General features: G+C 40.0%; 1 protein-coding gene across 4 annotated transcripts in view; it reads right to left on the bottom strand.

Moving 5' to 3' along the window:
* OGT (O-linked N-acetylglucosamine (GlcNAc) transferase) overlaps positions 1-21,439 on the bottom strand; it is a 36,950-nt gene extending 15,511 nt beyond the window's left edge. The window contains exons 1-12 of one of the 4 annotated variants that reach the window (XR_011998353.1): positions 20,966-21,365; positions 17,984-18,164; positions 16,870-17,113; positions 10,168-10,236; positions 6,738-6,854; positions 4,284-4,363; positions 3,312-3,507; positions 2,916-3,056; positions 2,229-2,329; positions 1,919-2,072; positions 1,728-1,829; positions 934-1,113 (exon numbers count right to left, since the gene is read on the bottom strand). Coding sequence is in view for 2 of the 4 variants with exons in the window: in XM_025982889.2 (XP_025838674.1) it covers positions 934-1,113; positions 1,728-1,829; positions 1,919-2,072; positions 2,229-2,329; positions 2,916-3,056; positions 3,312-3,507; positions 4,284-4,363; positions 6,738-6,854; positions 10,168-10,236; positions 16,870-17,113; positions 17,984-18,164; positions 20,966-21,002 (1,602 nt within the window). In the remaining 2 variants the exon portion in view is untranslated. Of the gene's footprint in view, positions 1-933; positions 1,114-1,727; positions 1,830-1,918; positions 2,073-2,228; positions 2,330-2,915; positions 3,057-3,311; positions 3,508-4,283; positions 4,364-6,737; positions 6,855-10,167; positions 10,237-16,869; positions 17,114-17,983; positions 18,165-20,965 lie in introns of all 4 variants that reach the window. The other 3 variants (XR_011998354.1, XM_025982890.2, XM_025982889.2) reach the window with 3 other exon arrangements.
* Between the last annotated feature and the right edge of the window lie 2,000 nt (positions 21,440-23,439).

Below are 23,439 nucleotides of genomic sequence, written 5' to 3'. Positions count from 1 at the left end.
AGAATACTTCTTTTAAGTCATACAGCCAATTCAATGCAAACTTAGCAGTTTATATAATACGGCTCCATACTCTGACCTGTTCCTGAGACCTACAAAATCTAAAACTTGGATCTAAAACTTGGAAACAGGGGATCCCTGGGTGGCTCAGCTGTTTAGCGCCTGCCTTCAGTCCAGGGCATGATCCCGGAGTCCCGGGATCGAGTCCCACATCGGGCTCCCTGCATGGAGCCTGCCTCTCCCTCTCCCTCTGCATCTCCCATGAATTAAGAAATAAAATCTTTAAATCAATCAATCAATCTTGGAAACAGGGACACCTGGGTGGCTCAGCAGTTGAGCGCCTGCCTTTAGCCCAGGGCACAGTCCTGGAGTCCTGGGATAGGGTCCCCACATCAGGCTCCCCGCAGGGAGTCTGATTCTCCCTCTGTGTCTCTGCCTCTCTCTGTATCTCTCATGAATAAGTAACATCTTAAAAAAATAAAAATAAAAAAATAAAACTTGGAGACAGAAGGCAGTGCAGAGTATGATAAACCCTGCATTTTAGAAAATTCTGTAGAGAAGCGTTTTTTTTTTAAACAGAATTACATCTAGCACGCCAATCTATTCTGCTGTGCAAATTTCCACCTTTCCACAAGTAGTGCTCTAATTTTCAAAGCAGAGTACAAAATACCAAACACCTTATTAAACGTTATGGTTTTCAAACTATAGGAAAACACCATCTATCTATTGTTATGATTCTACCTTAGGGGACAGAAGGGGTTACGATCGAGATAGACAATGGAAAAGGCTTCTGGGGTGGCTGACAAAGTCTCATTTCTCAACATGGGTAGTGTACACCTAATGAGTGGATAACTCATTAACCTACATACATAGGATTTGCGTCATTTTCCACATCTGTAATTTTACTCTGCAACAGAAAGATTAAAACAATCGCACCTTATCCAAGCAGAGGTTCCCATGCCTCTCAGCAATAGCCTTCCTGAAGCCATGAGAAAGAGGATATAACATACTATGATGAGGATGCACAGATGGCAACCTATTCTTCTCTAACTGGTCAGCCACAATACTGACCAACTTCTTCATTCGCTCATCATAGTCTGTCCAATCACAAACAATCTAGAGGAGACAAAAAGAAGTTATTATCCAGAAAACCCTTTTCCAAGATTTAACATTTTATATGTCTTTGGCCTAATGTAACATCAGATAACCCTTTAAAAACACCATCTCTTGGGGATCCCTTGGTGGCTCAGTGGCTTAGTGCCTGCCTTTGGCCCAGGGCATGATCCCGGAGTACTGGGATCGAGTCCCACATCAGGCTCCCTGCATGGAGTCTGCTTCTCCCTCTGTCTTGTGTCTCTGCCTCTCTCACTGTCTCTCATAAATAGATGAATAAAATCTTAAAAAAAAAAAAAAAACTATCTCCAGCCAGGTTTGGATCAATGCGGCACACAGAACAATTAGAAAGTGATTGTAGGGCAGCCCAGGTGGTTCACTGGTTTGGCACCGCCTTCAGCCCAGGGTGTGATCCTGGAGTCTCGGGATCGAGTCCCACGTTGGGCTCCCTGCATGGAGCCTGTTTCTCCCTCTCCCTGTGTCTCTGCCTCTCTCTCTCTCTCTCTCTCTGTCTGTCTCTCATGAATAAATAAATACAATCTTTAAAAAATAAAAAAAGAAAAAGAAAGAAAGTGATTGCAACACTGAAAGCCAATTACTGGCCTATTATTCTTTACCTGTAGGCAATGAGCCAAGTTACAATAAGCGTCAGGAAAATCAGGCTTCAGTTTCAGAGCAGTGCGGTAAGAAGCTATTGCTTCTGGAATATTCCCTGAATCCTGGAAATACACAAAGTGGGATGGTTGAAAGTCTTCCTAAAATTAAACATTAGGTGTTTAGATACACGTATTATAATAAACAATAGTACCTTATGAATGGAAGCCAAATTGCTGTGGGCATCTGCAAATGCAGGGTTAATCTGAATGGCACGAGTATAACACTGCAAGGCTCCCTGAACATCCTGCATCTCCTTTAGAGTGTTTCCCATGTTAGAGTAGGCATCAGCAAAGGTAGGACTAATTCTAAAAGAGAAAACAAAGATTTTCTTTAGGACAAAAATCGTTAACTCCCTGTGATATTAGTCTGTTGTTCTTAAAAGTCATTTAACACAAGCCAAATGTGTCAAATGCCAAACATTATAAAACGTTAAAAAAAAAAAACAACAGTGAGGGTCTTACCGAATAGCCTCCTTATAATGCATCAGAGCTTCCTGAAGTTTTCCCTGCTGCTGCAATACGCTTGCTAAATTGGAATGGGCAGCAGCAAACTCTGGGAAGACCTACAGAGTCAAGATGGTATCTGAGGTTTAAAAAAAACTTCTATACCAGCAATAACAACTTACCACAGTAAGCACTTCGCTTAAGTACCTTTATATCCCTACACTTATCTACCTTCTCCCAGTCTACTCATTCTTCAAAGCTGCGTACCTCAAATTCTCCCTCTTCATTTTGTACCTCTCCTTGTTGAAAAACATGATGAGGTAGCTCTCTCCTCATCCTAATTTATGCTGATTACTCTAGCATCTCTTCTTCTGAAATCTCTTGCTCTTAAACTCCAACCATACCCACCAGCCACCGTTACAGCCATCAGGCACTAAAATGATATATTTATTAATAACCTCTCTTGAACTGTAACTTATGGTTAATTTTTCTGTGCAGATCTACCTATAAAATAACGAATGCAATATAGAGACTTTCTTGACTGTCACACAGGCCTTCACTCATACCTTAGATACTCAATTACTGGGTCAATGAATTATTCAACCACTATTTTTACAAAAAGAGGTGGATGACATGGCAATCTTTAACTGCCTTTCCTCTCTTATCACATAGACAAAATATTCAGCCACACCACCCTGAACATACTTCCAAAGCTTTCCGATATAAGCGAACAGCCTCTTCAATATTTCCCTGTTCTCGTTTGATATTGGCTAGGTTATTCAGAGAGTCTGCATGGGTGGGACACAGCCGGAGAGCTGTATTGTAACAATCTTCTGCTTCAGCAACCTAGAAAACAAAACAAATTATTCAAAACCTATAATGGAGGAATCACAGAGCCACCACGGATGTTATTCTAACAACTGCTTAGTTAAGCCTGATGGCTGGTAATATTCTAGAAAATAGATATTTTTGCCATTCTCCTCTCAACCAAAACTCAAAAGTAAAACAATTTGCCACTTCAATACTTAATCACAATAGGTACAACAATGGCTTTTTAATCCTACTAGGTAACAAAAAAGTAGACTGAATAAATGTCCTTACACTGCCCTTCTCTTTGAGAGCATTGGCTAGGTTGCAGTAAGCATCAGGAAAATGTGGTTGCAGTTCAATAGCTCGCCTGTAGGTGTCTATTGCCAGATCTATCAGGCCTTGCTCATAGTATACACAAGCCAGGTTGCCGTGCACCACCGCGTGATTTGGACTCAAGCTTAGGGCACGAAGGTAAGCTGCCACAGCTCTGTAAAAAAAAAAAAAAAAAAAAAAAAAAAAAAAAAAAAAAAAAACAACACACACACAATGCAACTAACTTTTAATGGATGCTCTGGTACAATTAATTCATGCTATACTATACCAAAGTATATCAATTAATTGTAATTAATCCAAGCTATACTATACTTAACCTCGTATCAAAATTTCACCTTAATAAAATATGTATTTCTACACTGAAAAATTTCCTATTTCCACATAAGAAATCAGCTCTCCTCTAACAAAAAAAAAAAGTCAAAAGTGAGGATTTACTTAGCTTTCTGAATCAGATCAAAGGAATAATTTAGTCTAAAAGGTAACCATTTCAACAGCTTTACAATAAAAGAAATTTCAATTAAATTCCCAGTGAGGGGATCCCTGGGTAGCTCAGCGGTTTGGCACCTGCCTTAGGCCCAGGGAGTGACCCTGGAAGTCCTGGGATCGAGTCCCACATTGGGCTCCCTGCACGGAGCCTGCTTCTCCCTCTGCCTGTGTCTCTCCCTCTCTCTCATGAATAAATAAATAAAACATTTTTAAAAAATTCCCGGTGAGAAGGATAATGGCTTTGAGGAAAGCCAACAATGAAAAGTCAGGCAACAATGCTCTAAATAAAAGGTTAATAACACAGTAGACATGATGAGGGAAAACCAACATAACTAGAAATGGAAAATGTATTTCAGTGGATCACTGTCATAATTTTAGTTCAAAGTCTCAAGTGTCAATATAACACACACTCAAGAAAATGTATCAAATAGAGCATTCTCTCACCTGTCAAATATCCGTGCCTCTTTCAAGACATTTCCTAAGTTGATATAAGCATCCAGAAAATTGGGGTCAAGGGTAACAGCCTAAAAATTACAAGACAGCTACTTAGGACTAAGTTAGGATTTCAGGTTAACTTTTTAATTACAATTTTTTTCTTCTGAGATAATTTTAGGTCTCCATTTCATGTTCTAGCATAATTAAATCTTATTTCTTTCATTAAAAAAAACCCAGTCAGGGGGTTGGCTGGCTCCGTTGGAAGAGCGTGCAACACTTAATCTCGGGGTTGTGGGTTTGGGCCCCACACTGATTGGGCATAGAGATCACTAAAATAAATAAACTTTTTTAAAAAACCAGTTATTTCAGTACCCACTCATTATTCACAAATCTCAATGTTATCAAAATAACTTGTATAATGTGAGAGCAAAACATGTCCTGAGGGGAAAAAAAATTTAAACTAGGTCTGTTCCAATTTTACTGAGCTAAATACTTCTAATGGTTGGCCCTATTTTATTCAAGATTAATAAGCCTAATTCTTCCAGGAGTGCCTGGCTGGCTCAGTCTGTGGAACATGCGACACTTGATCTCAGTACTGTAGGTTTGAGCCTCATGTCAGATGTAGAGATTACTTAAAAATAAAACATTACAGGGACATCTGGATGACTTAGTCATTAAGAGTCCAACTTTTGATTTTGGCTCAAGTCATGATCTCAGGGTTGTTAGTTCAAGTCCCACGTTGGGCTCTGCACTGGGCTTGAAGCCTACTTAAGATTCTTTCCCTCTCTCTCTGTCCCTCCCTTCAAAAAATTAAATAAAAAATAGAATCTTAAAAAAAAAAGGCTCTTTTAAAACATAATGGTAGGAAGATGCAGCAGGCTCAAACTGAAAAAGGAAATATATCGCATTAATAAAAAACTAAGTATTCAGGGACGCCTGGGTGGCTCAGTGGTTGAGCGCCTCCCTTCCGCCCAGGGCATGATCCTGGAGTCCCAGGATCAGATCCCACATCAGGCTCCCTGCATGGAGCCTGCTTCTTCCTCTGCCTGTGTCTCTGTCTTTCTCTGTGTCTCTCATGAATAAATAAATAAAATCTTAAAAAAAAGGAACTACATATTCAGTAAGACCTTAGTAAGATACGTAATTAGAGCTGCACATGCAGTAACACACATTAAGGAGATACTAACCATTAAATGATTTCATCCAAATAAATCTGAAGTAGTCTTAAAACATGGCCAGATATACACAGAGCAGTGATTCTCAACCCTTGCCATAACATTAAGAATTCACCTCCTAAAGGGTGCCTGGGCTCTCTCACGTACCAGTTAAATTAGACCCTCTGAAGATGGGACCAGGACATTCCTATCTTTTATGAGCTCCTCATGTGCAATCAAGGTAGAGAACCACTGAGCAAGAGGTAGATACTCCTACAGTGTAATAAATGCAAACTTTAACTGAAATATTGAAAAGGCAAAGGTTATGAGTAATTGTGAATATATTAAAGCAGCATAAAGAATACTTCCTCTTAACTTACTTCTATCACAAAGTACATAGTGTCTGGCTGTGTCTCTTCTGCCACTGATAAATGCCTAAATCTATTAATGGTGATACTCTGATTCTAGTATTCCTTTTTCATTCACTAGCTGGAACATTGCTATAAATAGAAACTTCCCCCTATCAACTACCGGGTTACCCTGAGGTCCAGTTCATACAAGAGAAGGAAGACAAATGCTTTATTCTTCCCACTTTAACCAGTTTTCAAAATGAATTGCTCCTTATCTTCCAAAGTTGACCAATGACTTTTCTTTTTTTTTTTTTTTACTTTCTTCTTAATGTATTTATAAACTCATGGATTTAAACACATTTGACAAGTTTCAACATATCTCAGTTACTACTATTCCTTCTAATGTTCAAGTCCCATCTTTAGCTCTTTAGCCAGGTAAGCCTCTTTCAGTTGCCTCTTCAGTCCTTTCGACATAATCGAAGTAATGTATCAAAGCTTCCTTGCTTTCGGGTATGACAGGGCACTCCAGACTGTGTACATTTCCTACCCCAATCTAAAACCAGCCTTTTGACCAAGAAACCCGGCTTCTTTCCTTTAAAGTTGCCCATTCAAAAAAAAAGGATTTTTAATTACTTAAGTACATTTTCAATGCAAAATGGGAAACTGCCGGGGAAGCAGGGGGGCACCTGGCTGGCTCAGTTGGTAAAGCATGCAAATCTCGATCTTGGGGTCATGAGTTCTAGTCCCACATCAGGTGTAGAGATTACTTAAAAAAATAAAATCTTTACAAACAAAACTAAAAACTGCCATATCATATCCCATTTGGCAAATGCTGTAATACTGTCCGAAAAACAAAGAGATTAAGTGATTAAGTAAAGGCCTATTACTTGGTTCTAAGTAAAAACACCCTGCACACTTAAGCACTTCACAAGTAACCAATTATTAATTTCATTACTAACCTTTTCAAAATGATGAATTGCAAGCCAAATCTCTCCTTGTGCATTGAAAACACAGCCAAGATTACTCCAAGCTACTGCAAAGTTCGGTTGCGTCTCAATTGCTTTCAAATAACATGCCTTTAGGAGGGGTTAATGAAAGAAGATGGGAGGGGAAGGAGGTAAAGGGAAAAGGGAAAATTTGTAAAGGGAAAAAAAAAAAGATTGGGGAGGGGAAGAAGGTGATATCATTATTCCTTCTCTGACCAGCCAAAAGTGACCCTGCAGCATAGGCTCGCTTGCGCCAAAACTAATGCGCTGCCACAGCTGGCTGCTCCTGCGCCTGCGCCACCAGAACCCAAGTGCAAACCACCATGTTCAGTTCTGCTAATCAAGAGCCAACCCTTTATACTGGGACTTATCTGGGAAGTCAGTTGCCTTAAAACTCTATGCTGGACTTCTCTTATCTGAACATGTAAGGCCTTTTGCTAGGTTTTCAAGTCATATCTAGAGGGTGCCACTCAAAGTTAAGTTTTCCCACCCCACCACCACTCCTCACCAGTTTCCCAAAGCATGTTCTAAAAATGTTAATAGATATCACTGGAAAAAAGCATTTCATGATCAAATAAATTAGAAAAACAGAAAGCAAGTTTCTTTGCTACAGAACTTCCCTTAGCCTTTAATAGTTTATACAGGATTCCCTTCAACTTAGTTGACCATGGAACTCTTTTTCTCATTGGACATTTTATTAGAAAACTATGAAACACATTTTGGGAAATGCTGCTCTAAATGATAATGTTCCTCACTAACATCAAAACTATGCTACTGAGGAGAAAAATGTTGTTCTGCTATGTTAGGTATGAGAAAGCCAGGCTATAAAAGTTACATCCTCACAATGTCCCTGACTCCCAAAGGGGACTGAAGCTGAAACCTCCTATGACAGGATTGCACCTAGGTTGAGGTCCCTGTAATGCGAGCGCAAACATCGCTTGCGCAACCTAACAGCATCGCGCTGCGCAATCGCTGCGAACTGCTGCGCTACATAGAACACCCCTAGACGCAGCAAACGGCCAACCAGATCCATTAATCTACTAGACAGGCCCATAGAGAATATTTGTTTAATGAGATTAGTTGGACTCGAGGTATGTTAAAACCCAATTTTATCCAAAAAGGCTACACAATAGGACTGAGGGAGCCAGTCAATCAGATTACTCATCTAGTCAACCGTTCACAGGGGCTCATTTGCACGCATTGCGCATTAACGCGGCGCAGCCTTTGCGCTACTGCAGGGTCACAGCGCATCATCAGAAGAGCAGAATGCTGCAATCCAAACAAAGAAGAAAAAAGGAAAAAAATGAACAACAAGAAGAGTTAGAAGCTTTTACTAGTAAATTATCTCTAATAATTTTTAATATCAATTAACTTTTACTTATCTTTCACAGAATTGTGGCTATAGTATAAAACATTCTCTTACATAACTTGCTTGTAAATATAATTATTTTAAGCTGTTTCTGAAGCCACAAGACAGAAGATTCAGGCATGGAGGCAAATTGTTTTGCTGTGGCAGTTACAAACCCGTTACCATATTTCTCATCATGTGACTTTTCGGTGCGTTCCTTGCTGGAAGAGGAGGAGGTGTGTGTCTGCCCTAGATCCAGGCCTCGAGCTCCCTTCAGCGAGGCACCTTACGCATGGAATAGGAGGTTTCACCCACCTGAAACCTTCTAAATACAATATCAATGGTGAAAAACCAAAAACAAGAGAGAAAATAAAAACAAGATCATTAGTAAAAGTTCAACAAAGCAATTGAAATTCTTTGGATGTCTATTACATATGGGAATGAGGACAGTCTCAAGTCTGTAACATGGGAAACATGCAGAAGGGAGAGGGTTAATCAGGGCTATTGCATAAGCAGGGATTTTTTGCTGGAAGAAAGGCTCTTCGTTTTCTACAAAGACAACTTAATTTTGTTTCCATCTACTAGGAATATGCTGGCTTGAATTTTCAAATGCACTGATTACAAAAGAAATACATTGCATTTCACTCAAGAGTATGTTCTTGTTCACTAAGTTCTCACAAAAACAGAATAAACATTTTTCAAACTAGGTGTCTCCAGAGCTCTGAAATAAAGAAGTCAGCAACCTAAGGCAGGCGCAATGTCTCAGCCTAAACCGATCTCTAAAGCTGCAGTGAAGTGCAATTCATGTTAGCTGTCCGCTTGGTGGGGTGACAATTAATTGGAGCTTATCAAATATTTGTTCTATAAATTACCAATTAGTATTTACCAATGAGTATTTATCAGCTAAGATTGAAATCATTACAATTCATTAGCTGGAAACCTACATAAAGATTAATCCAAAGTGTCAGCAGAATTTATGAGCTATGCACTTAAAACTAGTGCCTTTTAACATCAGATGGTGCTGAAAAGCCTTCTCCCTCCCTGGATGAAGCAGTCAAACAGACAGCTACGCTGCGCATACACTCCACGCATTAGCATGCGCGTGGGGCTCAGAGCAACAGGTGGGAGTTTCAGAAGCATTCTGGTTTCTCCCCACTCCTCACCCCTGCAGCGCGGTTGCGTAAGGTGGCTTGTAACAAGACAATTTCATTTGTAAATTTAATTTACAATTATACCAAAAGCTTTAATAACCCAACCTGGTGTTCAAATTCATTATTTGGAAACACAGAATGCTAAAAGCCACCTTTCCACTTTGGCAAGTTTTCTTTCGATCAGTCCATTTCCCAAACAAACCAGCTTTGTCCTTTTTTTTTTTTTTTTTTTTTTTTTTTTTCAAGGAGGTAGGGCAGGGAGGAATAAAAGTAAGGAAGAAAAGAAGGTACACAACTAGGGTTGGAAAAGAAGAAAAAGGAACTTAGGGAAGGAAGTGGGGACAAGAAGGGGCAGGATGTTCCAATTATTAATTTGCAATAATTTTAACAGCCTTTCTTCCACTGTAAAAAGGGTAAGGAAGATGAAGGGAGGAAGGTTAAGTAAGAATTTTAAATGCCAGTATTACAGGGTAACATTTGGATGAAATTCTTCTCCACTTACAAGCCACAAAGGACTTAGAAGAGCAGCATTTTCAATGGCACCTGCATCATATAGGAGTCTTGAGCCAAATCACAGGCGCTCTGCTTGTCACCAGCAGGCAAGCCTCAGATTTGAAGGAATGTTACTTATTCCCACATAAGATCATGATGGAGCCATTGTTATAAAGATGATCTAGCTCAGCAGAAAGGCTCCAAAATGTTCAGGTTCTTGCTTTACCCCCAGATTGAGAACAGATACGCCAAAGCCTGGCCCTGCTCTAGTCTGAGGTGATTCATGCCGTCAGTTTCCTCAGTTTCACAGGACTGGTTTTTTTGGAGATAGCTCAATGAAGAGTTGAAGACTTGGCAAAAAGTAAAAGTTTTCATAACACTGATGTTTAAATGTGTTCTATCAAACACCTACCTTGGCTTCTTCCAAGCGACCCAGGGCTTTGAGCAGGTTCCCCAGGTCACTGCGAACACAGTACAAATCCTAGAAACCAAGAGATATTCATTCATTATACTGTCAACCAAAAATACCTTGAAATTACTTTTATGCATATAGCTCACTGTCCTTTTATTCTACCAACTAAAGATACTGCTTGACAATTTACAGAACCACAATCCCACATTCTCAATTCCAAATTCCATAAACTTATCTGATGATTAAACCTGACCAGATCTGACGTGAAGTTATTTACAGAATTTATTGATCCTACTTAGTGTAAATACTCATACTTTCTGCTGCAGAAATATAATAATGTTTTACTAGAAGGTGCTGTTCCAGACCCACCTGGGAGTTTTATACATGGTATTACCATCTTTCTAAAATCTTAAAAATTGTCAATTTTGAAATGCATTTGATCCCACCAGTTTCAGATAAAAGACTATAGACCTTACTATACCTTCTCCTCTCTCTAAAATGTCGCCTTAAAAAAGAAAGCATCAAATATTTGTTCAAAGGTTATGATGAATCACTCCAGTATCAAGAGCCAAAAATTTTCCATAGTGGAAAAAAAGTATTTAGCTGTGACTGGCTATCAGCAAATCTACCCTTAGGCTGTCAGGCATATTTAGAAACCTTGACTTCATTTCAGTATTAGACAGAAGGATTACCATCCAACCAAAGCTTCAATCCTGGCACCTGCCACTAGATTACTCATTAGTATTAAGTGCCATTAGAATTGAGTGGGTGAATAATGAAAAGCAGTTGACTCTGCTTTTTATTAGCAGCATAATTGTGTTGCTAGTCATCTGACTCACCAGTCCGTTCATCAGTATGAAAGACTCATCAGAACAGTGAGCTTAAATTTTTATTTGTCCTTGTTTGCCTTTGTCATTCAAATCTATCAGTCAACAAGCACAAACAATGGCAGTAGGGAGTAAGCTTACCATTCCAAACTGTTCCAAGGGTAAAAGAGCCTTAAATTAAGTCCCAGTAAGGGAAATTTTCCCAATTGTGCCAAAGTATCATCATATATATAATTCTATGCACAACTGTATTATGGTTTCCAGAATCCGGTGATTAATTTAACTGATAAACAGCTTTTGTGATTGTATACCATCATCCATCAGGTGAACCAAAAAGTCAGCCAGCAAAAACACAGACTGCCACAGAACACCCTTATGGTTGCCCATACTGGGTCAGTTCCATGATCTACCTGATCTGTCCTGTCCATCCAGCAATGCCTATAGTGTTTTGGGAGAAAATGATTATCTCCCATGATCTCAAATACAAAAGGCGAATACTAATTCTCCAAACAAGAATCATAGGTATCATTAATCTTTTTCATGAATCTTATTACAGGTTTATCTTCCTCTAATGAGTCTAAGCATTTTTAACCCATTTATACTCAGAAGTAATGATTCTATAATCTTGCTATGTACTTCGTATAATTTTTCTTCCTAAACTTTAAGGGTTACCATTCTGTTTTGGCCAAACATAACCAAACAATCCGATCTGTTCATACAAGCTCCTTCTACCCATACCTGATTATTGCAGTTATTTATCTTTGGACTTTTACCAATTCCTATGCCTTTTCTGAGCCATAATAATCAAAATCTTGCAGTAATTCTCCAACAGTGACCCTAATGGACTATATATCTTAGCCAACTATTGGATACTTTTACCTTCTAATTTCTATCAACTCTTGGGTGGATGCCATCCAAGTCCTGATAGTGTCTATCTATATTTATATTTAATAATATCATTTTGATCCATTACACCATACTAAATCCAGTTAACACAATGCCCACAGTTAAAAATAGATTATCTTCAAGATTACTGTAAGATAATCAACAAGGCAATTTTAGAGAAAGGTAAAACACTTCATATTAAATATAATACTGAAACCCAATTCTCCCGTTTGGGGATACAAATGTCTATGCGCGAACAGCAGATTTCTAGGAAATTCAAGGATACCACTATTCTCCCAAAAGTTCAAAACCTAAGACTGCTTCAGAATGAGTAAGAATTTCATATATAACCACCCCTCCTAAAATAAAATAGCATTTATTTCCTGCCTTTCTTCCTAGAGCCCCCATCCCTACCCACATCTATATATACACATACAAAGTAAAATCAGGTTGATAAAAACCTACAGTAGTTCTCAATTGCCTCTCAAATTAAATTTAACCTCCTCAGCCTCTCTATTCTTTCTAAATCTTCAAATTGACTCTCCTCTACTACACTCCCTTCTTGTTACTACTTAACTCACCACTTCAGTCAAGGAAGTCTACTTGCTATTTACCTCCCTACAGAATGCTTAGGTTATAAGCACCCACTCAAGAAAGTCTTCTGATTAATACTCTCTAACAATAATCACCCAAGGAACTTACGCTCTTTTTCTCTTTATGGGTCAGGTCCCAGCTCATATTATAATCCTCAAACTTTTTCTCCCTGCACATCACCCCAATTCCCAATATAGCGCTACACACACAATAAGCACTCAAATATTTAAATGTGACATTTGCACAGCAAACAATAAAAAGCAGAGAGAAATAGAAATATATGGTTTTCGGGATCCCTGGGGGGCACAGCGGTTTAGCGCCTGCCTTTTGGCCCATGGCGCGATCCTGGAGACCCGGGATCAAATCCCACATCGGGCTCCCGGTGCATGGAGCCTGCTTCTCCCTCTGCCTGTGTCTCTGCCTCTCTCTCTCTCTCTCTCTCTCTCTCTCTGTGACTGTCATAAATAATAAATAAAAAAAAAAAGAAATATATGGTTTTCCACAGTTTAGCACAACCATAACAATGTGACAGTAACATGATAGTCAGGATGCCAGTAGCTCTCAACATTATGCATCCACAGTCAAAGCCAAAGCAACATTTCCACAACCAACAGAGATCCTCAGAGCAACTCAGAGTTATAGCCATTTTACAAAGAACAATTTTGTACATAATCATAAAAGGGACTGCCAGGTATGGGCAATTGTAGTGAACCGTCATGTAGAAGACTGCCAGCTGCAATCACACCTTCCAACACAATGGACTAAAATTTCAGTGAAATTATTAAGTCCTCCAACATTACAGAAGACAATAAGACCATTCAGAACATAAAAACAGCTCTAAGTCTTAAAAAATTTTTTAAAGATTTTATTTATTTATTCACAAGAGACACACAGAGAGAGAGGCAAAGACACAGGCAGAGAGAGAAGCAGGCTCCATGCAAGGAGCCCGATGTGGGGCTCAATCTCAGGACTCCAGGATCAAGCCCTGGGCTGAAGGCTTAACTGCTGAGCCACCCAGGCATCTCAGTCTCAAAATTTCTATAATCAAGTCACAGAATAATTTCTATCATTAACTGGAAAAGATAAACACTGCTGAAAACATATTACCAAGTATATTACCATAACATTTCACTGCTGCAAAACCAAACTAACCTGATTTTAACTATTTTCAATAGAATGCCAACTGCATCTATATGATTCAGGACAATTCCTTGCCAACAAGAGCACAATTTAGGAATAGCCTCAAGACACGCTGTCAGTACCAAACTGACAAAGGCATTTGACAGTAAGCTGAAATCTAGTTGAGACTAGATATCCAGGACGCCTGGGTGGCTCAGCAGTTGAGCGTCTGCCTTCGGCTCACAGCGTGATCCTGGGATCCAGAATCAAGTCCCAAATCAGGCTCCCTGCACAGAGCCTTTTTCTCCCTCTGTCTCTGTGTCTCTCTAATAAATGAATAAATAAAATCTTTAAAAAAGACTAGATATCCTGCAGGGCTCCTGGGTGGCTCCGATGGTTAAGTGTCTACCTTCAGCTCAGGTCATGATCCCAGGGTCTGGGATTGAGCCCACATCCCGCTCCCAACTCAGCAGGGAGTCTGCTTCTGCTTCTTCCTCTGCCTCTACCCCTGCTTTTGCAAAAGATCGGCAGGGGGCTGGGGCTGGCTCTTACTCTTGCTCTCTCTCTCTCTCTCTCTCCCCCCCCCAAATGAATAAATTAAAAAATCCTTTAAAAAAAAAAACTAGATATCCTGAAATAAAATATGATTACTATAGTCATTTAGGTGAAATCAAAGCAGTTTGCACAATCCTTTTTTCATTCTTACTGGTGAAGGCACAGAAATAAAGGAGCACCCTCAACTAGTAGAAACAGAACCAGATGGGAATGCAGAACTGTTCAAGGGGTAGTCCCATGATGTATTTTTTTAAAGACTGATTTATTATTCATGAGAGACACACAGGGAGAGAGAGAGAGGCAGAGACACAGGCAGAGCAAGAAGCAGGCTCCCCCTGCGGGGAGCCTGATGGGGGACTTGATCCCCGATCCCAGGATCACCCCCCCAGCAGAAGGCAGACACTCAACCACTGAGGCGTCCCTCCCATAATGTATTTTAACACTGTTTTACTTCTTTGGTAGGGCACAATGACAAGCTTTCTATTAACAGGTTAGATATTGAAAAACTTGGTTGTGTCTCCCACTTTAGTTTTCCCTTCTCATCATACTCTTACAGTTTCATATAAGGTCAGCATCAGTGACTGCTCTGCCACACATATAAACAATTGGAAACCAGAGCCAAGGGGATCAGATTTCAAGATGTGGGGGCACAGCTATGTAAGAGGACAAAAGTGAGTTCATCCTGAATCAACAAGAGAAGGGTGGAACCAACCCTGATTAATTAAGGGAAGGAACTTACTGTGACAACTAGGTGGACAAGTGAACTCTGAGCCTTCGCAAGAACAGGCCCCAAGCCCCAGTGGCAGCACATACATGGTTCCCCCCCATAATTCTTTGGGGTAACTAGCTAGATAGTACTGCAATAAAAATTAGAAAAAGCCACTCTAATTTATATATTACATACACTGAGTATTTCTGAAAGGATACAGAAAAAAATCAGTTTCAAGAGCAGCTGGGAGACTTTTCACTGTATCCATACAAAAAGCAATGAACAAAATAATAATAAATGTTAAAGTCTTAAAATTAACTGGAAAAATAATCAAAAGATGTCAAAATTAAAAAGTGATTTCAGATCTTTTGCACAAATTACTAAATTAAGCTGCAGTTTCTGAACCTGTAAAACAGGAACTAAGGGAGAGTAGGATGTGGTCAGTGGTTTTCAAACTCTTCTCAAGGGCTGCCTTTCAGGATGGGTGCCCTCTGGGCACATCATCCCTTTTTAAAATATTTTATTTCTTCTCTTCTGTGTTTACTTTCAAGATATTTCAAGCTCAATCAAAAGAAACAAAGAAAAAAAGACAAACAAAAACCCAGACCCTTAAACAGAGAACAAAGCAGAGATTGCCAGAGGGGAGCAAGTGGGGTAAATAGGTGAAGGGGATTAAGATACACTTACTGTGATGAGCACTGAGTAATGTGCAGAATTGCTGAGTCACTATGCTGTACACCTGAATGTTAATTATATTTGAATTTTTAAAAATGACTACCAAGAGAAAATGATATTGAATTTTTAAAAATAACTACCAAGAGAAAAAAAAAAGATATTTATAATGAGGTTTTAATATCTTACTTCACCATTACTGGCTGTGTGATCCCAAGAAAGCTACATGATCCTTGACTATTTTTTTTTAATTGGTAAAACTGGCAATAATACCATCTACTTCAAAGGATCATTGTAAGCATTAAGACCAACATCTGAAACAACTGGCACAGTATCTGAGCACATAGCAGATTTTCAATAAATGATAGCTAACATAATTAATTACTTTAATTAATCACTTCCAAACTTGTTGCAAAACTAAACGTCCGACCACTTAGCTTGATTATGTATTCTTCATTTTTTCTGGATTCCTACACTCCATCATTACCTCTTAAGTTTATATCTATCTTCTTTCCCTAACTACATCAAAAGTTCTAAGGGCCAGTCTTACTTTTTTTTATCTTTCAAAGACCCTAACGCAGTGTGAACTTAATGTTTGCCAGCTGGGCCTCACTTGTTTGCCAGAAAACATCTGCAATTTAGGGACCCTGGATGGCTCAGCGATTGAGCGTCTGCTGTCAGCCCAGGGCATGATCCTGGGGTCCCGGGATCAAGTCACACATCGGGCTTCCTGCATGGAGCCTGCTTCTGTCACTCATGAATAAATAAATAAAATCTTAAAAAAAAAATCTGCAATTTAGACCAAAAAATTTAAGAACGAATCCAAAACCTGGTTTGGATACTATTGCCTCAATTCTACCACTTTTAATTATGTTGAAAGAAAGAAGAATAAGCTACTGAGGAACAAATTTTGCAGCCTACTTTTCATGTCACTGATCCATATAGTGGCATCTTAACTATTTCATATTACAGATTAAGGCCCTTTATCCACTACTCCTTGAAAATCAATTAACTGTTACAAATACCTATCAGAATATACCCAAATTTAAATCAAAACCACCCAAAGAAACTATGTCATATGTTCTGCACTTTTACAGGCATTTTAAGAGATGTAGAATTTCTTGCAGTAAGGATAAATTCCATGCTCCCTCATGTAACTTGCTAGATAAAGCGAATTTTTTAAAACAACGCAGATTCAGTCAAAGCAATTTCAACCATGTTAAATAAACGAACATTTCTAAATTCTTAACTTTACTCCATGCAAAAACCTATTTAATGTCTGAAGTAGCAAGCTGTTTCTTTCTCGGCTTTTGTAATAATAACCATTAAAATTTTACTCACAGGATTGTACTGAAGAGCAGAGACGTAAGCTTGTACTGCCCCTTCCATGTCACCTGCTGCTACCAATGCGGCTGCCAGGTTAATGTAACCATCGATGAAATCTGGTTTGAGACGTAATGCATGCCGGTAATGCTCAATTGCTTCCTGCAACTGCCCTCTTTCCTTGTACACATTCCCCAAATTCGAATAGGCTTCTGCCAGAAGGGGGTTCTGTTTAATTGCCAGAGTGCTAAAGTGAGCAGATCTGGAAAAAGCGAAGAGAAGTGTTGACACATGGGTATGCACGTTACAAAAAGAAGGTATGGCCCATAAGCAACTAAGTTTCTGAAGCTCCTGCGCCATCACTGCCAACTGTATAACAATACATTATCTTTTACCTACTGTATAGTAGGAAGAATTTTGGAAATCAAAGTTTTTCAAAAGTAGGGATATCCCAGATCTCAAATTGGAATTCTTTTTCCTTAGGAGATAAAATCTTATTAAATTTTTCTTACCAAATTGCCACATTGTAAGGCATGAACACTAAGATCAAGAATGAAAATGCTATGTGCATAATCCTTTTTACATTTGTCGATAAAATGTTAATGACACTCATCTTCAAATGTTTAAACAAGCCAGAATGGCAATTTATTAAAAGGATAAGAACATATATTCTTCCCTTTTGATTAATTCAACTGATTAGCTAAAAGTAGTATATCATAATGATGTGTGGATTTGCAATTTGAACCACATATGCACCTCCTACCACAGCAATATATACCATCATTCCTGAGCATTTCCATTTCTCAAGCTGACACATCTTACAAAGGTGAGACTGGATGCTCAGATATATACTAGGAATAATTTATTACCTAAACAGAGTTAAGAAGGCAAATGTAGGTGGAAAAATCTAGAAAAGGTCCCTTGTCATACTGATAATATAACCATCACCACAAAAGAAGGGGAGAAAAACTGGCAGCTGGGCATGTCACAAGTGGGCAAAGAGCAGATGTGCGTTGGTGGCTCAGTTAGAAACCCAGTACCAAAAAATTTCAAGTTCAAATATTTAAGTATCATTTTTTAAGCTCAGCACCCAGAGGCAGCAATCACCAGCAGGGACCCCCACATCTCCTACCTGTCCAGCCTTCGACACTGGAAGTGTATAGATGAAAGTAATAAAAGCACACCAGTATTGTCTGGCTCTTGTCTCCAGAGCTGCATGCAGTGTCTCTCTGCTGCCTCAAAATCTCCTGCCTGATATTCTCGATGTGCCAACTCAGCTAACCCTTGGAAGGAAAGCATACGTTTCGTTGGTTCTGGAGAATCATCAAAACATTTGAGGGAAGGAGGGGGGAAAACAAAAAGTTAGAAATGCCAACAAAAAAAATGTAAAAATATGGTATATTAAACTTAAAGATGAAAACGCTTGAAACTATGTAAAGCACTAGAGTGTTCTGCACGTTATTTATACCTCCAAGTTAACATCAGGTGCAGAATTGGCATTTTTAGAATACACCATTAACTTTTCTTTCCCAGACTAGACAGAAACACTTCCGAATAAGATTACATTTTATGAACAAAAATACTTTGTACTTTTAAATTATATATAAGTCAGAAAGAGTATCTGAAGATCACTAAACATTATTCCCTATACCTTAGTTAACACACAGAAACAAAATATAAAACGTGATTTGCAAGGTCACAAAGACTTAATGTCAGAATATCCTACTGGAAACATAATACTCTTGTCACATGTTTCAGGTTGGATTTGTGGGGGGGTGGGATATTGGTAACAATCTCTCTGTTAACCTGAGAGAGCACCAGATGCCTTTTAACTCTTAAAATTACACCTATTATTTGTAGATTTCTCAATTTAATTTTTTAAATTAAGGGATATACTAGAAGCCAGCATAAGGGGGGGGGGGGACTCTAAAAGTCAAGGTGCTATTTTTAAAACAGCTGATAAGATAAATTAGTCTCTCAAGAACCAAAATGCTTAAGAGGGATCATCAAACGTTTTAAATAAAGACCCAAGATTATACTGCTCCTCTATTATCCCAAATTCACGGTGGAGACCAAATTAGCTAAATCCCACCCACGCTGGTTTAAGATGAGCATTTTCCAAAAAGCTCTGACACTAAAAGGATTAAGACCTTGCAAACAACCCTATATAAACCAGTTACCTACAACTGCAATGATTTTTAAGAATGGGAAAATGCTAAAATATAAAACCATTCGATAAAGTGGGACAGAATGAACAACAAATGAAAAACACTTTGCTCTGTGTAAGTGACTTAATTCAAATTCATAATGAGAAAGAGTATAGCTAAAGCCCAGAGACTGCGAGTAAAACAACAGACTGCCTAAGTTTCCACTGTAAACACTTAAACAGTGATATATTACTAGGAATTTGACCATAGCACTTTCATTAGAAGTTTGGAATAGGAAACCATGTACAAATTATTTAAATTCTACCAAGGTCACAGTGACAAGCTCATATTTGAGCCTTAAACCCTTAGGGCTGGCAAGTGATCTGTATACTCAGGAAAGCAAAGTAAATTTCCTGACAGAATGTAAAGCTGACCACTACACAAGAGGAGACTCCCATCCAAATCCGGGTAAAGTATCTCAAATAGAAACTAGTGAATTAATCACATTTTAGACAAATCTCTTGAACTTCCTAGCTCCTCGTTTTAACACATAACTTTGTCAACTTTTCAAAGCCCCTTATTTGCTAATATTAACACCTGAAATGACAACGTCCTCAAACAAAATACACACAGAAAAGGGCCAGCTAGTACAAAATCTTCAATCTTTAAGGATCCTTGGCAGAAAGGAAAACACAAATTATAAATCCCACTACCCACAATCTCTCACATAAGATGCAACTGAAGATTCGCCTACTACTTACTGCACAATGTCCACAAATACTAAAACCCTTGATATGTCTCAACTGAGAAACAACTAAATAACCTCGTGAGAAACCTAAGAACTGCAGCCCAGTTCCCCCCGCTCCTTCCGCCCCAAATAGCCTCAATATGGAAAGGCAGCTGAAAGACACTCCTATAATTTGGTTCTCTTATTTTTAGTAGAGAATGCTCCCGATTGAATTGTCTAAAAGGGCAACCGCCTTACACTTGTGCAGCTACACTCCAGTCGCTTTACAAACTCTTCAAGCAGGGATGAAAACTTAAAAAAATACACACCCTATGAATAAAGAGATACTAAGCTAAAGAATGGGGATGGAAGACCCAGAGGCGGCGGCGGAGGAATACAGGGAGAAAGTAACACAAAGCAGGCATTCGAAGCAGGGTGGTCAATGCCCAGGCACCAGCTAAGCTCCAGCGTGGTTTCTCCCCAAAGGGTAGGAAGTGGACCGCAGGGCTGGCAACCTCGCGAAGGAAAGGGTGTGGTTCCCCGCGGGAGGGGAGGAAAGACGGGATGGGAAATCCAGGCTGGGGGCAGCGGGTAGAATAGGGCGATGGCAAAAGGAACCCCTGGAAATTTCCAATCTAAACCGGGGCCGCTCGACAGAAGGAACACCAAAAAGGCGATGCTCAGCGGGGTGTTGTTCAGTATCCCCTCTTCTCGAGATTACTTACAGCACACCAAAGAGCTTTTGCTCGTCCTCGGGTGATGCAAAGTGAGAACATGATTACACCGGAATGGCACCCCCGCCCTAGACTGACAGAAAAGAACCAAATCCGGCTAAGGGGAAAGGGCTGGACGGGGGTCGGGAGGGCAGAGAGGTGGGGACGGTGGCCTGAATGAGGAGAGAAAACTGCTGCGAAGGAGAATGAAAGGGCAGAGATTCGAATGCAGTCCATTACGAGACATTCTAAGAGCACACGTGTGATAGAAGCGTCCCGAAAGAGTAGGAAGCTAGAAAATTGATGGGATTAAACAAGAAAAAAAGGGAAGCAGGAAGGAAGCAAGAATGAGGAAATGTACAAGGAGCGGACGACAGCGGAAAACCCAAAAACAGATGTCGGTAGACGACGGAAAGCTCAGCAATGCCACTGATGTAATGAGGATGGCCGGGGGAAGGAAGGGAGTGATGAGAGAACGGCGCGAGACCCCAACAGGGCATCTGCCAAGGTAGAACGGACACCAGTACCTGTGCTGTCGGCCACGTTGCCCACGGAAGACGCCATCTGGAGCTTCTTGAGAACGAGAGGAGGGTAATTGACCCGCTGCCGCCACTACTGGCAAGAATGTTTCTGGAGGTAGAAGGAAGAGGGCGGCAGCCGTACCAGTGTTTTGGCAGGCCTAAGCGGCGGCAGCACTCCCAAGTTTCGAACCTTAGGAACTCTGGTTGGCCATCTACCTCTCACGGTCTTGAAATGGCGGCGACGGCTCCTCGGCCGAAACAACACGGGCCGGAACTACTTTCTGTTACAATCAAGTACCAGCGCGGAAGTAGCGCGGTAACCAGCGCTACCGACAAAATGACTATAATCAAAGTCGCTAGCTCTCGTGTAACCTTCCGCCCAGGGCCCATTGCGACAAACACGATTGTGCCGAGAGCGCATGCGAGCAACTCTGTCAACCCTACTGGCGCTTAGGACACTGGCTGGGGCAGGAGCGGCCAAGTTTTTCAATAGCGAAGCGGAGGGTTAAATAACCCCGTCTACACGACGGGAATATTTTTGTCGGAGTTGTTAAGTCTGTTGCCTAGCCGGTAATGTGCATTTTTCATATCAGTGCCAGAGGCGTCTAAAATATTTCATCAACTTTATTCAGGTAAAAATTGATAGTTACAGGGTAGAGGGATCAATCTGAGCAAGTGCATTTAAAGGTTTATATTTCAAAGACTGAGCTGTTGTTCAAAACGATGGCAGAGAAGGTTATAATTTGAACGAGTCTTAATTCTGATTCCAGCCACTGGTTTTAAGCACTTTTGATGAAAAACACTGATACTTTCACAGGGTCAAGTGAACCCAGACATCTCAGATCGCAGCCATATAGCCCGAAATTTCAAAATCATCTGGGTGCTCAGTGTAGTTCCTCCCACAGCATTAGGGCAAATGCTTCATAACTCAGGGACATGCTGAGAGTTTGTATTCCAAAGGCAACCATAAAAAATGTTAAAGATGATTCGTATTCGTCAAAATCCTTGACTCTCTCCTGAGTCTTAACTTCACTGCCACCAGATAGCTTTGTATATACTAACCATCAATGATTCCATTTAGCTCAAAGCAGTTCAACAATGACAGTTGAATTCACTTGCTAACTACCTAAAACCACACATCCAGATTGAGTCTGAATTGCCTCCACTTCCCTGAACAAATCAACTCTTACAATTCTCATAGTTTCAAGTCCATTGTTCAGATATTTTGTAACACTGGTATTAATATATATCTCCTTGCAGAAAGGATTTAAAGTAACTTGCCACATCAGCAAGAAATTATTATAAGCCCATGGAGGGAACAAGTTGGATCTCTCAGAGCGTTTTTATTGAAAAAAAAAAAAAAGTTATCCTTGATATAAGAAAACAGGTCAGTGAATTTCTTCAAAACGTTTCTACTACCCAGTCATTTGACTATGATAAATAAATTAAAAAATCTAAAAACCCACCTAAGCCCTCGAGTTCTACTTCAGTTTCTTCAAAACAGTTCACAAGCTGTTCATTACATTTGTGAATGCAGAGAAAATTCATGAAAAATTTTTCCATCACATCCGATGATTAATAGTCACATGCAGGGAAAAAGACAAAGTTCCCTACACAAACTCTCTCTAGAAATTGGGTACCAACCTCTTCTCTCAAATTGATTTAACTGGGAACACCTTTCACTCCCTTCTCCTTGCAGGTGCCCCATCTGTGGCGAATAAATTCAGCTTTTCAACTTTTAGAACAGATTTCTCAGATTCCACTGGCAGATGTTGAGGCCTTCCTGATTAGTGGGTGCTAGCTAATTAAGTAAAACTCTGTTGTTCAGTGTCAGATCATGTTCCCTGTCAGGCAGCCTATTTAGCATATCCATACTTGTGGTCTAATTTTCCTTATCCTGAGAGAAGTGTCAGAGGATATTATGGTATATTTTGCTGCTGTGAAAGACTGGATGGTGAGGCTCACAGGGGTTCAATCTGGAAAAACCCCAGCTGAAGTCTCAAGAACCCCCTCCAGGTACCTTCCAGGAATAGCACCTGAAAGGTTTAGTTTGTAGGACTTACTCATTGGACAAACACACCTTCTTTGGCAAGTAACTTTTACTAGCCCCTCTCTTTATGCAAGGCACGGTGGGGGGCACAAAAACCAACTAGACGAGATCTTTGCCCCCAAGGAATTCGAAGCCCAGTCAGGTAGACACAAAAAGCCACCAGAGCATAAAACAGAAGAGTATTATTTAGGTGAGAAAATGCATTAAGGTCTATAAATATCTGGAGAGGGAACTAGTCACTTGGGGCTGGAGGCCCGACCAGGGCATCGGAGAGGATGCTTTGGTGTATTCTCTTGCACACCAATTTCTAGTTATTTATTTTTTCTCTCTCCCTGTGATGTGCAGCGATTCTAAAGTCAGAATCATCCGAAACAAACCAGCCCCTTCTTCCACCCCAGCCCCAAACTTTGCCTGCCCACTAACATCACCG

The sequence above is a fragment of the Vulpes vulpes genome, chromosome X (genome assembly GCF_048418805.1).
Source record: "Vulpes vulpes isolate BD-2025 chromosome X, VulVul3, whole genome shotgun sequence".
In the NCBI taxonomy this organism is placed as follows: Eukaryota; Metazoa; Chordata; class Mammalia; order Carnivora; family Canidae; genus Vulpes; species Vulpes vulpes.
Note: the sequence above shows the minus strand (reverse complement) of the source record. Positions and strands in the feature narration are given on the sequence as shown.